The sequence below is a fragment of the Giraffa tippelskirchi genome, chromosome 13 (assembly GCF_054371585.1).
Source record: "Giraffa tippelskirchi isolate mGirTip1 chromosome 13, T2T-mGirTip1v1.2.pri, whole genome shotgun sequence".
In the NCBI taxonomy this organism is placed as follows: domain Eukaryota; kingdom Metazoa; phylum Chordata; class Mammalia; order Artiodactyla; family Giraffidae; genus Giraffa; species Giraffa tippelskirchi.
The window spans coordinates 115,781,153-115,793,823 of record NC_137287.1 but is presented as its reverse complement, the minus strand read 5'-3'; the positions used below and the strand labels follow the sequence as shown (position 1 = coordinate 115,793,823).

Here is a 12,671-nt window from a genome sequence, read left to right as displayed (position 1 = left end):
CCCTTCTGGCCTCTACGGACCCAGAGGGGTCAGGACGGGGGCGGCGGAGGTTCCACCCGGGCGAAGGTCAGCGGGTTCCGCAGGTCGCACCCCGGGCGCCGGTGGTCAGATGACCCAAGCGTGGACGGCCGGGACCCCCGAGCCTCCCGGGATCCCCTTCGAGGCTGGATGGCCGAGCCAGCGGCGCTAGGACCCCTGGGCAGAGCCTCGGGGAAGGGAGTCGGCGGGCGGGGGGCAATACCTTACATGGTGCACCCCCCCCCAGCGGTCACCATTTGAGTCCGCTGCCCAAAATAGCCCCATGGCCGGGAGATGGCCGCTGTCTCCGACCCCGTGGGGCTGGGTGCGCCGCGGGGACCGGCGCGCCCCGAGCCCCCTCCCACCCGCTTCCACCCGGTGCACGGTGCCAACATCCGCGTGGACCTCTGCGGGACGCGGGCCACACGCGTGGAGAGCTTCGCCCACGGCGTGTGCTTCAGTCGCGAGCCGTTGGCCCCCGGCCAGGTGTTCCTGGTGGAGATCGAGGAGAAAGAGCTGGGCTGGTGCGGGCACCTGCGCCTCGGCCTGACCGCGCTGGACCCCGCCAGTCTGGCCGCCGTGCCCGAGTTTTCGCTACCCGACCTGGTCAGCCTCGGGCACACCTGGGTCTTCGCCATCACGCGCCATCACAACCGCGTGACCCGGGAGGGCCGCCCCGAGGCAGAGGCCCTGGCCCCGAGTCGCCCCCCAGCTCTCCTGGTGGAACCGTATCTCTGCATCGAGCAGTTTCGCATTCCCCGCGACCGCCTGGTCGGCCGCAGCCGGCCAGGTTTGTACAGCCACCTCTTGGATCAGCTCTATGAGCTGAATGTGCTGCCTCCGACCGCGCGCCGCAGCCGCCTGGGCGTTCTCTTCTGCCCGCGCCCAGACGGCACGGCTGACATGCATATCGTCATCAACGGCGAAGACATGGGCCCCAGTGCCCGGGGGCTGCCAGCCACCCAGCCCCTCTACGCGGTGGTGGACGTCTTCGCCTCCACCAAGAGCGTGCGCTTGGTCCAGCTGGAGTATGGCTGTAGGTATCCCACCCCCTGGGCAAAGACCCCTCCTGGCCCCCAGTGGGGACAAGAACCTGCTAGGACTTCTGAACCAGTTGGCAAGGCCTTGCTCTGTCCAGCGTTGCTTTAGAAGTTGCATAACCTGGGACTTCCCTGGTGGTCCAGTGGCTGGGACTCTGTGCGCCCAATGCAGGGGACTGGGGTTCCATCCCTGGTCAGGGAACTAGATCCCACATGCCACAGCTAGGAGTTTGAATGCTGCAACTAAGACCTGACACAGCCAAATAAATACATAAATATTAAAAACAAAAAAAGGGGGAGAGGGATCTGACTTCAGATTCTGCCTCTGCCTGTGGCCTTGGACAAGTCAGTTCCTCTGGCTTTGGGGCTCGATTTACCCATCTTGGCTGTGATCAATTAGGATGTCCTCTAAATCCCCTTTCTGGCTTTGCCAATATTTTCTGTATTAACCTAGGGCATGAATTCTAAACCAATTTTAGATTTTAGTCCTCTGAGAATTATGTCTATTAGACAAATACTCATCGACTTGAGTGTACAGAGTTTAAAGACATTAATTACCTCTAAACCCCAGGTGTGAGCTTCTGAATCCTGAGGTCTGGTTCATGATAGCACCATTAAGCCCTTTATTTATACATCTGAGCGTGCGTGCTCAGTCACTCAGTTGCCTCCGACTCTTTGGGACCCTATGGACCGCAGCCCACCAGGCTTCTCTGTCCATGGGATTTTCCAGGCAAGAATACTGGAGTGGGTTGCCATGCCCTCCTCCAGGGGATCTTCCTGACCCAGAGATGGAACCCACAGCTCCGGCAGCTCCTGCATTGGCAAGTGGATTCTTTACCACTGAACCGCCTGGGGAGCCATACATCTGAATTCACATTTTATGAATTCAGTAGACAAGAAGGCTCTCTGTGCCAGGTCTGTGCTGGAGGCTGGGGTTGTGCAGGTTTATCAGACATTACCCTTGCCCCCAGAAGCTGCTAAGGGAAGGGAAGGGAGCAAGGTGAGGCTATCAAGGAAACAGAGCTGCAGTGTTGGGGAAGTGTTTCAAGAGGTGCTTATCTTAATCATGTAAACAGCCGCAAGCCAGTCTGGGCCTAGAGAGTGAAGGGACTAAGACCTAGATCTGGGTCTCAGCCTCGGGCCTCCCCCCGTTGCTTTTGCCTTAGACAGCCTTCTCTCCACAGTGCCGTCCCTGCAGACCCTGTGCCGCCTGGTGATCCAGAGGAGCGTGGTGCACCGGTTGGCCGTTGATGGGCTCCACCTGCCCAAAGGACTTAAGGATTTCTGCAAGTATGAGTGAAGGCCTGTACCGCCCTGGAGCAGGGCCGCCTGAGTGCATCCTGGCCCCAGAGGCGTGCCTGCCCCGAAGCTGGCCATGCTGCTGCCAGCCAGGATGGAAATAAACACAGCCACCAATCCTTGGAGGTCTCCTTGCCCCTGAAGTCTGTGAGGGGCATTTCTTTTAGAATCACTGGGGGTCAGCAGGGCAGGTGAGAGAAAGAGCATTTCAACATCACCTAGACCAGTGACTCCTAGCCTGACTTCTCATTTATCTAAGATAAGTTTGCCAGCGCCCTGGACCCTGTCTCCAGAGATTCTCATTTGATTTGTCACAGGACATTGTCTTTGCAAAAGTTACCCTCGAGATACTAAATAGCCAGGGTTGAGAAGCATTTCCCTCAAGCAGAGGTCTCAACTTTGGGACATGGTGTAACCACTGGAGAAACTGAAAAATACTGCTACCTGGCTCTGACCTGGGTTCTGATTTAGTTACCCTGGGATAAGGCTGGGCACAGGATTTCTAAAAGCTTCCAAGAGAATCTAACGTGCAGCCTGGGGTGAGAACCAATGCCCTAGACCAACTACATCATTTCACAGATGGGAACTGGGAGCCCAGAGAGGGGAATGTATTTGTCCAAGGACACATAGCAAATGAATGAATGAATACAGGGTGTTTCCTCCTCTCACACTACAGGGCACAAAGCACCCAACTCCTTTATTTGTATCTCTGATCATTTCTTCCATACAAATGATCTCATTTGATCCTTCATAACTTCTGGTGAAGTAGTGAGCCGTCATTTTCCCCATCTTATAGATAAGGATGTCAAGGAACAGAACTGTCCAGGTGACTTGCCCAAGGTAAAGGCAAGAATCTAGAATGCCCACTTCCTGGTCCAGCACTCTTTTAGCCCCATCCATTGTCATGTGCAGGTTCTAGAATGAACAGGTCAATCCTGTGAGGTGGGTTCCAGGTGTAAAAGGGAAGGACTATGAGGTGACATTCTAGAAGGGTGGAGAAGGTAGGACAGGAGGCAGATGACTGTTCCCTCACAAATAGGGGCTTTGGGGCAGCCATGTCCTGTTTCATGTCTCCACAGACTCAGCCAGGTCTGCCGTCTTCTGGCCAAGGTGAGGGGGCTCCCGGAACTGGAGGGTGTACAACTTCCTGAGAACCTCAGTCCTGGCTCTGGGGAGGTGGCGGTTCTGCTGGGCATTTTGGGGCTTGCCCTGGAGTCAGTTCCCTTTGAAGAAAGCCATTCCCAAAGTCCTTGCCAAGAGCCACCCACCTGTTCATTCATTTATTCAACAAACAAGGCTCCATCACCTACCTGCATTAGGGACTGATTTGGGGTGTGGATATGAGTAAAACCCAGTTTCCAACCACCAGACCGCCCTCTTGGGCTGGTCTTAATTGCTCCCAATCCCAGTGCTCTGCTCCTATGCCCTGCCCCTCAGGGCCTCCTCCTTCGAGACCAAGAATAACATTCCATCCCATTCTTGTCTCTGCAGGTGGGGCCGCTTCTCCGGGCTCATCTGTCGGCCTCTACAGTCCTATAGAGCCAGGGGTGGTGGTCTCTGGCAGACAAGGCCCACTGAGCCAGAAAGCGGAGCAGGTGACACCTGTTGCCCAGGCCTGGGGCCCGGCCCCTGGGGGCACTGGCTGGGAGCCACTGAGGCAGGAGTACAACTGGTACTGCCACAAATTTCCCGCTGCAAGGCAGCCGGAGAGCATGGGCCGGGAGGATGGCTGCTCCAGAAGCAGAGCCCCCCAGCTGGGCGGCCCCAGCAGGCCTGCGCCCCTGCTTCTGTGTGGGCTATCACCTGGGGCTCCACAGATGCCCGCCGAGGCAGGAGGGAAGGAGGCCAGCTCCCAGCCAGACATCTGCATCCTGACCTTGGCCATGATGATCGCTGGCATCCCCACCGTGCCCATCCCGGGCCTGCGGGAGGAGGACCTGATCCGCGCAGCTCAAGCTTTCATGATGGCCCATCCGGAGCCGGAGGGAGCTGTGGAGGGGGCCCGGTGGGCACAGGCGCAGACCCGCACAGCCTCTGGGCCGATGGCCTTGGCGAGATCCTGGAGGGGCCAGCCTCCTGGCTCCTACTTGTAGCTGGATGAAATAGCACCAGACACGTAGGGTGGCTTCTCCGTATGGTTTTTGGGCAGGCAGGGTTGGTGGTGCCTATGGCAGGGATGGGAATAAGCTGGTGGTCTGAGCCACTCTGACAAACACCGGCCCATTCAGGGCCCAGACCCCAGGAAGTTCCCAGAAACCATTAAGCTGGGAGATGGGTCTTTGATCGGAGCAGTTGCAATGAGAGGTACCGAGGGAGGTGGCCCTGCTTGGAGAGCGGAGGCTTCTTTTCTGTCCTTTTGGTACTCCCATCAGAATTCTTGCGCAAAGCCCTAGGCAAGGGGCACTTTGCTCCTGCCTTTTGTCTCTCACTCTGCTGAGGGCAGGTGATGAGACCACAGGCAAGGAAGGAACATTAACTCTTATTTGAGCACCCACTGGGCATCAGCCCATCACACGCCCAAGCTCCTCTCATCCTACCAGTGCTCTGGGAAAGATCCATTTTGACAGGTGAATGAATTGAGGCTGAGAGGTGGCTTGCCTCAAGTCCCAGAGCAAGTAAAAGGCAGCACCAGGCCTCAGAAAGCAGACAGGGAAGAAACCAGGATTTGCAATGTAATGTCAGACTCTAGAGTCTAGTCGTTATATAGTATTGGGGTGGCCAAAAAGGTCGTTCGGGTTTTTCCTAACATCTTACAGAAAAATCCGAACATTTTAGCCAACCCAGTATTTCCTAAACTTCCTTCTATGAGACAAAAAACTAGACAAGTGCTAAAATAGACAACATTCACTTTAATAACCTGGGGGAGCGTGGGGGGTGGTGAGGCTGAGAGCCTGGCTGAGCCGCCACCTCTGGGGTGCCTTTTCCTCTGTGGGTACGGTGTCATCTCATGACTGTGGAAGCTCTTACCAAGTCCCAACCTTGATCTTCACTCAATGTTTTATCTCTTATCCTAGAGCAGGTATTACCTGTTAAGGCCCTTGAGCTAAGAATGGGTTTTATTTTTTGTAAAAGTTGTTAGGGGGAAAAAACAAAAACCAAAACAATGCACACAACAAAGACAAAGAACCAGGAATATACAACAGGCTGTAAGTGCCCGGCAAAGTCTAGGATATTGACTATCGGGCCCTTTACGGGACAGCTTTGCTGCCTCCTGTTTTAGGAAACTAGACACATGGGTAGGAGGCTACAGAAGAGAAGACCCTTGTGCTTCTTCCCTGGAAGGAGGGTCCGAGGAAGTACAGCAGTGTGAGTGTTGGGGGTAGGGTGTGTGGGGGGGATGTGAGTGATACAGGAGGATGAGCATCACGGGTAATCAGAGTTGGACCTGCTCATAAGGGCCAATCCAGCTGTCGGCCAGCTCCCGCAGGGTGCTGTACCGCCGTTCAAACTCCTCCTGGCTGCAATGCTGCAGGAGCTGACTCACCTCCTCCGTGAGGAGAGCCACGGCCAAGCGCTTCTCCAGGGTCTCGCTCCACATGCTGCCCAGGATGTCACCGAGGTTGGGGGCACAGCCTGCCGTCCACTCAGCAGGCAGCATGTCGGGCTGGAGCTCCTGGCGGTGGGCGCTGAGCATGGCCAGGATGTGGCGGCAGGGCAAGTGGAAGGCCTGGTTGAAGTAGCAGCTGCAGCTGGCCGGGGGCTGGGGCTGCACCCTGTGGGTGTCCTCTAGGATCTGTATGTTCACCTTTTCGGAACCCGAGCCGATGAGGTGCATGGATTTCTGGACCACAGCAAGCTCGCCCAGGCAGAGCTGGGCGGCCGGCCCCGTGCAGATGGCATTAAGTGAGTGCTGGATATGGGCTTCCACCAACTGCTCCACTTTGGGGCTATCGGGGCTGCCCTCCGAGGGGGTGTAATGGTTCGGGGGACTCGGGCCCAGGTTGAAACTCACCTTGTCTCCCGAGTTCTGCTGCAGGTACCGGAGCAGGGCACTCATGCCTTTTTCCACCTCTGGGGTGGTGCCAAAGAACTGGCTGAGGAGGCGGGTGGTGATCTCCAGGCCCTGAAAATAGCGGCTGCTCTCGGCTCGGCTTCTCCAGCGGTGGGCCAGCCAGATGTGGTCGTTGAGCAGCCAGTATGAGTGGAGCGTGGGCAGCTGGGCCGGCGGAATGCAGGTGCTCAGCAGCACGTACAGCTTCCGCAGGTTCCCGGCTGTGGCCGAGCACATGGTGCTCCACAGGGCGGTCAGGAGCAGCCTCTCCACCGGCTGCTCGAGGGCCAGTTGACAGAACTTGCCCTGGAGGAACTTACAGATGTGGAAGGCCGAGAGCAGGACCTCAGCTGCGGGGAACTCCATAGAGAGGGTGGGCAGCAGGAGGAAGTAGGGATCCACCAGAATGGTACAGACTCTCTCCCATGCTGGGTTAAACTTCTTGAACACCTGGCACATCTGGACCAAGCCTTCAGCATCCTCCTTGGCAAGAATGGCGAAGTAGACTGCCCGGGAAAGATGACCCTCCAGCGACACCCGGGGTCCATCCACCAGGAAGGTGTATAACACCTTGCCCCTTGGGTTATAGGTCCGGTGGATAAATAAGATCTCGGGAAAATGGGTAAAGACCCTCTGCATAAAGCAGCTCTGATAGTTGAGGGTCTCTAACTGGGCAGTCTTGTTAAGCTGGTAGAGCAGCAGAGGTGGGCATGGGTCCTCAATCAGGAGCTCATTCAGCACTGTCAGCACCATGGGGGAGATGGGAAATGTCTCGATGCCAAGGCCAAAATATTTGCTCTGTGCGGCTGCCAAACAGAAGGGTCCCACTCTCTCAAGCTCCAACTAAGTCAAGGCTTGAGGCTGGGCTGTAGACCCCAGATCTTAATCCAAAGATGGGCCTATGGAGAAGAAAAGAGGTTTATGGAGCCAGTAGGGGCTTGGCTTTTCAATTATTCATCCAGACAATATTTTATTCCTTAACTATGTATCAGCACTGTTCTGAGGGATACGCAATAAACATGTAAATAAACAAGGATGTATCAAATAATGAAGTTTATAAAGACCATAAAATGGGGTAAGGGTAGGCTGGAGGAGGGAGGGATGCCTTAGCCAAGGCGGCCAAGGAAGCCCTCTGTGAATGGTGGGAGGATGATTTGGAGCTGAGACCTAACTGATAAGAAGTCAGCATGAAGAATTTGGTGCCAGGAGATTTAAGTGAGTGTGAAGGGTGGAGCTGCCTTTTTTCTCCTTAAATATTTAAAATATATGTACAGCACTTTGTATTTACTTCTTGGCCTCTATTCTTTCATTGGTCCTGGTATATACAGTTCAGTTCAGTTCAGTCGCTCAGTCGTGTCTGACTTTTTGCGACCCCATGAATCGCAGCACGCCAGGCCTCCCTCCCTATCACCAACTCCTGGAGTTTACCCAAACCCATGTCCATCGAGTCGGTGATGCCATCCAACCATCTCATCCTCTGTCGTCCCCTTCTCCTCCTGCCCTCAATCTTTCCCAGCATCAGGGTCTTTTCCAATGAGTCAATTCTTCGCATCAGGTGGCCCAAGTATTGGAGTTTCAGCTTCAACATCAGTCCTTCCAATGAACACCCAGGACTGATCTCCTTTAGGATAGACTGGTTGGATCTTCTTGCAGTCCAAGGGACTCTCAAGAGTCTTCTCCAACACCACAGTTCAAAAGCATCAATTCTTCAGTGCTCAGCTTTCTTCACCGTCCAACTCTCATATCCATACATGACCACTGGAAAAACCATAGCCTTGACTAGACGGACCTTTGTTGGCAAAGTAATGTCTCTGCTTTTAAATATGCTATCTAGGTTGGTCATAACCTTCCTTCCAAGGAGTAAGCGTCTTTTAATTTCATGGCTGCAATCACCGTCAGCAGTGATTTTGGAGACCAAAAAAATAAAGTCTGACACTGTTTCCACTGTTTCCCCATCTATTTCCCATGAAGTGATGGCACCAGATGCCATGATCTTAGTTTTCTGAATGTTGAGCTTTAAGCCAACTTTCTCACTCTCCTCTTTCACTTTCATCAAGAAGCTCTTTAGTTCTTCTTCGCTTTCTGCCATAAGGGTGGTGTCATCTGCATATCTGAGGTTATTGATATTTCTCCTAGCATCTTGATTCCAGCTTGTGTTTCTTCTAGCCCAGCGTTTCTCATGATGTACTCTGCATATAAGTTAAATAAGCAGGGAGACAATATACAGCCTTGACGTACTCCTTTTCCTATTTGGAACTAGTCTGTTGTTCCATGTCCAGTCCTAACTGTTGTTTCCTGACCTGCATACAGGTTTCTCAAGAGACAGGTCAGATGGTCTGGTATTCCCATCTCTTTCAGAATTTTCCACAGTTCATTGTGATCCACACAGTCAAAGGCTTTGGCATAGTCAATAAAGCAGAAATAGATGTTTTTCTGGAACTCTCTTGCTTTTTCGATGATACAGCAGATGTTGGCAATTTGATCTCTGGTTCCTCTGCCTTTTCTAAAACCAGCTTGAACATCTGGAAGTTCACACTTCACGTATTGCTGAAGCCTGGCTTGGAGAATTTTGAGCATTACTTTACCAGCGTGTGAGATGAGTGCAATTGTGTGGTAGTTTGAACATTCTTTGGCATTGCCTTTCTTTGGGATTGGAATGAAAACTGACCTTTTCCAGTGCTGTGGCCACTGCTGAGTTTTCCAGATTTGCTGGCATATTGAGTGCAGCACTTTCACAGCATTGTCTTTCAGGATTTGAAATAGCTCAACTGGAATTCCATCACCTCCACTAGCTTTGTTCGTAGTGATGCTTTCTAAGGCCCACTTGACTTCACATTCCACGATGTCTGGCTCTAGGTGAGTGATCACACCATCGTGATTATCTGGATTGTGAAGATCTTTTTTGTACTTCTGTGTATTCTTGCCACCTCTTCTTAATATCTTCTGCTTCTGTTAGGTCCATACCATTTCTGTCCTTTATTGAGCCCATCTTTGCATGAAATGTTCCCTTGGTATCTCTAATTTCCTTGAAGAGATCTCTAGTCTTTCCCATTCTGTTGTTTTCCTCTAATTCTTTGCATTGATTGCTGAGGAAGGCTTTTTTATCTCTCCTTGCTATTCTTTGGAACTCTGCATTCAGATGGGAATATCTTTCCTTTTCTCCTTTGCTTTTTGCTTCTCTTCTTTTCCCAGCTATTTGTAAGGCCTCCTCAGACAGCCATTTTGCGTTTTTGCATTTCTTTTCCATGGGGATGGTCTTGATCCCTGTCTCCTGTACAATGTCACAAACCTCTATCCATAGTTCATCAGGCACTCTGTCTATCAGATCTAGTCCCTTAAATCTATTTGTCACTTCCACTGTATAATCATAAGGGATTTGATTTAGGTCATACCTGAATGGTCGAGTGGTTTTTCCCTAAGTCTGAATTTGGCAATAAGGAGTTCATGATCTGAGCCACAGTATGCTCCCAGTCTTGTTTTGGCTGACTGTATAGAGCTTTTCCATCTTTGGCTGCAAAGAATATAATCAATCTGATTTCGGTGTTGACCATCTGGTGATGTTCATGTGTAGAGTCTTCTCTTGTGTTGTTGGAAGAGGGTGTTTGCTATGACCAGTGCGTTCTCTTCGCAAAACTCTGTTAGCCTTTGCCCCACGGCTGAGGCCAGGGGCGGTGGCTGAGAGGAGCTACCCCATGCCCGAGGCCGGGGGTCGCCGAGAGGAGTTACCCCAGGTCCAAGGAGCGGTGGCTGCGTGGGCACAGAAGGGCCGAGAGGAGTTACTCCACATTCAAGGTTAGGAGGGGCCGTCGTGAGTAGATACCCTTTGTCCAAGGTAAGGAGCAGCGGCTGCACTTTGCTGGAGCGGCCATGAAGAGATACCCCACGTCCGAGGTAAGAGAAACCCAAGTAAGACGGTAGGTGTTGCTAGAGGGCATCAGAGGGCAGACACACTGAAACTATAACCACAGAAAACTAGCCAATCTGATCACACGGACCACAGCCTTGTCTATCTCAATGAAACTAAGCCATGCCGTGTGGGGCCACCCAAGACGGATGGGTCATGGTGGAGAGGTCTGACAGAATGCGGTCCACTGGAGAAGGGCATGGCAAACCACTTCAGTATTCTTGCCTTGAGAACCCCATGAACAGTATGAAAAGGCAAAAAGACAGGACACTGAAAGATGAACTCCCCAGGTTGCTAGGTACCCAGTATGCTACGGGAGATCAGTGGAGAAAAAACTCCAGAAAGAATGATGGGATGGAGCCAAAGAAAAAACAATACCCAGTTGTGGATGTGACTGGTAATAGAAGCAAAGTCCGATGCTGTAAAGAGCAATATTGCATAGGAACCTGGAATGTCAGGTCCACGAATCGAGGCAAATTGGAAGTGGTCAAACAGGAGATGGCAAGAGTGAACGTCCACATACTAGGAATCAGCAAACTAAGATGGACTGGAATGGGTGAATTTAACTCAGATGACCATTATATCTACTACTGTGGGCAGGAATCCCACAGTAGTAGAAATGGAGTAGCCATCATGGTCAACAAAAGAGTCTGAAATGCAGTACTTGGATGCAATCTCAAAAACGACAGAATGATCTCTGTTCATTTCCAAGGCAGACCATTCAATATTACGGTAATCCAAGTCTATGCCCCGACCAGTAACGCTGAAGAAACTGAACTTGAACGGTTCTATGAAGACCTACAAGACCTTTTAGAACTAACACCCAAAACAGATGTCCTTTTCATTATAGGGGACTGGAATGCAAAAGTAGGAGGTCAGGAAGCACCTGGCGTAACAGGCAAATTTGGCCTTGGAGTACAGAATGAAGCAGGGCAAAGGCTAATAGAGTTTGCCAAGAGAACGCACTGGTATATACAAGAGAACTGCAATTGCCCCAAACTTACTGTGTGATCTTGGGCCAGTCAATGATCCCTCTGAGCCTCAATCCCTTCAACCGAAAACGGGGTTAACAAGTGTTCATAAGTCTTTCCTCCCTCTACTTAAATCCCTCTATTAACTGTAATACTTCGTTCAAATGTTTCCTCTATTTAGCCCCTCAAACTGGGTTACTGTCCCCATTTTACAGATGAGAAACTGAGGCTCAAAGAAGTTAAGTGACTTGCCTACCATCACTCAGTAAGTAGCTGGAAGCTGAGTTTTTGTCTCGAGATTCTGACAGCTTACCACAGTAAAAAACCAGAGACAGAGAGGGGATGCGGCCTCTGACCTCTCACCTCTAACCCAGGTGGCAGGATGTGGATGTCTGACGTTCGCATTCGGTGTCTGGCCAGAGCCAGAAGAGAAGTCAACCTCCCACCCCTTTGGGGGCTGTGTCATGGTGACTGCGGTCACCAGCTGCCTCACACCTCCACCCCTTCAGGAATTACTCACCCATAGCTTGGCTCCGTCGCCATTTCTCCCTATTTGACCCTGCCTCTGACTTTGACTGACCTCTAGGCTCACCAACCGCGGCGCCAGCTTCCCGTGACTCGAGCCAATGGCCTGAGGCGTTCGCTTTCGGACTTTGGGGCAACGACCAATCATAGCCCGGCGACTTGTGGGCGGGCGCTGTTACCAGGGTTACGAGAGGGCTCGGCTGGCGGCAACCAATGAAACCCTGAAGACGCTAGCATCCTTTGGAGTCTGAGCTCTGAAGCTGAAACTGAGGAACCACACGTCTGGGAAGGGGGCTGGAGGGGCAGGTTACTACGGAAACTCCCTCAGAGGCCAAAAAACAAAAAGAAAATAAATAGCAGTGTTTCGAGATTTTTTTTTTTCTTTTCTGGTCAAATTCCAAAGCCCCAGGAGGGTAGGAAGCGGCGCCTGTGTAATTGTACTGTGTCTTCTGTCTCATGGGAAACTGAGGCCAGGGTCTCAAATTTTGCCTCTCTAGCAAGGGTCGAGGGGCCCACTTTTCGGAATTGAGATCTAGATCTCCTTGAGAGAGCTGAACTTGGGTGTTGCTCAGCCCAACCCTTCCAGTATTTTACAGGCAAGATCCAGAATAGTGTTGTGACTGTTAAGGTCATGGTGAACTAGTAATGCAAGAAGCAGGACTGACAACCATCTTTTGACCTCTCTTCCATTGAAGATGGTTCTTGGAAAGCTGGGTAGCTACGAGGCTTTAGGTGACTAAGATTAGAAACTAGCAATGACAACAAAAATCCGTGTTGGTGCTTAAACCTTCATTGAATCTAGAAGGGCAACTGGAATTAGAACAGGCCAATGGATTAGTTTTCGCAGATGAGGAAACTGGGGTCAAAGAAATTAAGGACTTGCCCACAGTCCCTCAGCAAACAGAGGGCAGTTAAGTCTTGGA

At 51.9% G+C, this 12,671-nt stretch overlaps 3 protein-coding genes across 9 annotated transcripts; 2 read left to right on the top strand and 1 right to left on the bottom strand.

Annotated features, from left to right (window-relative positions):
• The first annotated feature begins 22 nt into the window (after positions 1 to 22).
• NEURL2 (neuralized E3 ubiquitin protein ligase 2) lies at positions 23 to 2,479 on the top strand. 3 transcript variants are annotated; one of them, XM_081561019.1, is made up of 2 exons: positions 23 to 1,054; positions 2,243 to 2,479. In XM_081561019.1, the coding sequence occupies exons 1-2, from the start codon at positions 313 to 315 to the stop codon at positions 2,356 to 2,358; spliced, it is 858 nt and encodes a 285-aa protein (XP_081417145.1). In that variant the 5' UTR covers positions 23 to 312; the 3' UTR covers positions 2,359 to 2,479. The 3 variants fall into 3 exon arrangements, with proteins under 3 accessions (XP_081417145.1, XP_081417147.1, XP_081417146.1); XM_081561021.1 differs by having other exon boundaries at positions 2,229 to 2,479; XM_081561020.1 differs by having other exon boundaries at positions 23 to 1,058.
• An 890-nt stretch (positions 2,480 to 3,369) lies between these two features.
• Positions 3,370 to 7,393, top strand: SPATA25 (spermatogenesis associated 25). The gene is made up of 2 exons (XM_081561022.1): positions 3,370 to 3,467; positions 3,849 to 7,393. Exons 1-2 carry the CDS (start codon positions 3,413 to 3,415, stop codon positions 4,448 to 4,450), a joined length of 657 nt encoding a protein of 218 aa, XP_081417148.1. The 5' UTR covers positions 3,370 to 3,412; the 3' UTR covers positions 4,451 to 7,393.
• Positions 5,187 to 11,784, bottom strand: ZSWIM1 (zinc finger SWIM-type containing 1). 5 transcript variants are annotated; one of them, XM_081561012.1, is made up of 4 exons: positions 11,744 to 11,784; positions 6,310 to 7,247; positions 5,842 to 6,168; positions 5,187 to 5,367 (listed from the first exon to the last, which is right to left on the bottom strand). In XM_081561012.1, exons 2-4 carry the CDS (start codon positions 7,099 to 7,101, stop codon positions 5,356 to 5,358), a joined length of 1,131 nt encoding a protein of 376 aa, XP_081417138.1. In that variant the 5' UTR covers positions 7,102 to 7,247; positions 11,744 to 11,784; the 3' UTR covers positions 5,187 to 5,355. The 5 variants fall into 5 exon arrangements, with proteins under 5 accessions (XP_081417138.1, XP_081417135.1, XP_081417136.1 ...); XM_081561009.1 differs by having other exon boundaries at positions 5,842 to 7,247; XM_081561010.1 differs by lacking the exon at positions 5,187 to 5,367 and having other exon boundaries at positions 5,396 to 6,168.
• Between the last annotated feature and the right edge of the window lie 887 nt (positions 11,785 to 12,671).

What these genes read in the sequence shown, in the direction of transcription:
- ZSWIM1 (XM_081561008.1), bottom strand. Translation starts at nt 7,101, where the DNA reads ATGGTGCTGACAGTGCTGAATGAGCTCCTGATTGAGGACCCATGCCCA.
- NEURL2 (XM_081561019.1), top strand. Translation starts at nt 313, where the DNA reads ATGGCCGCTGTCTCCGACCCCGTGGGGCTGGGTGCGCCGCGGGGACCG. An exon ending in GGTCCAGCTGGAGTATGGCT is followed by an intron (nt 1,055 to 2,242) that starts GTAGGTATCCCA and finishes TTCTCTCCACAG; the next exon opens with TGCCGTCCCTGCAGACCCTG.
- SPATA25 (XM_081561022.1), top strand. Translation starts at nt 3,413, where the DNA reads ATGTCCTGTTTCATGTCTCCACAGACTCAGCCAGGTCTGCCGTCTTCT. An exon ending in TCTGCCGTCTTCTGGCCAAG is followed by an intron (nt 3,468 to 3,848) that starts GTGAGGGGGCTC and finishes TTGTCTCTGCAG; the next exon opens with GTGGGGCCGCTTCTCCGGGC.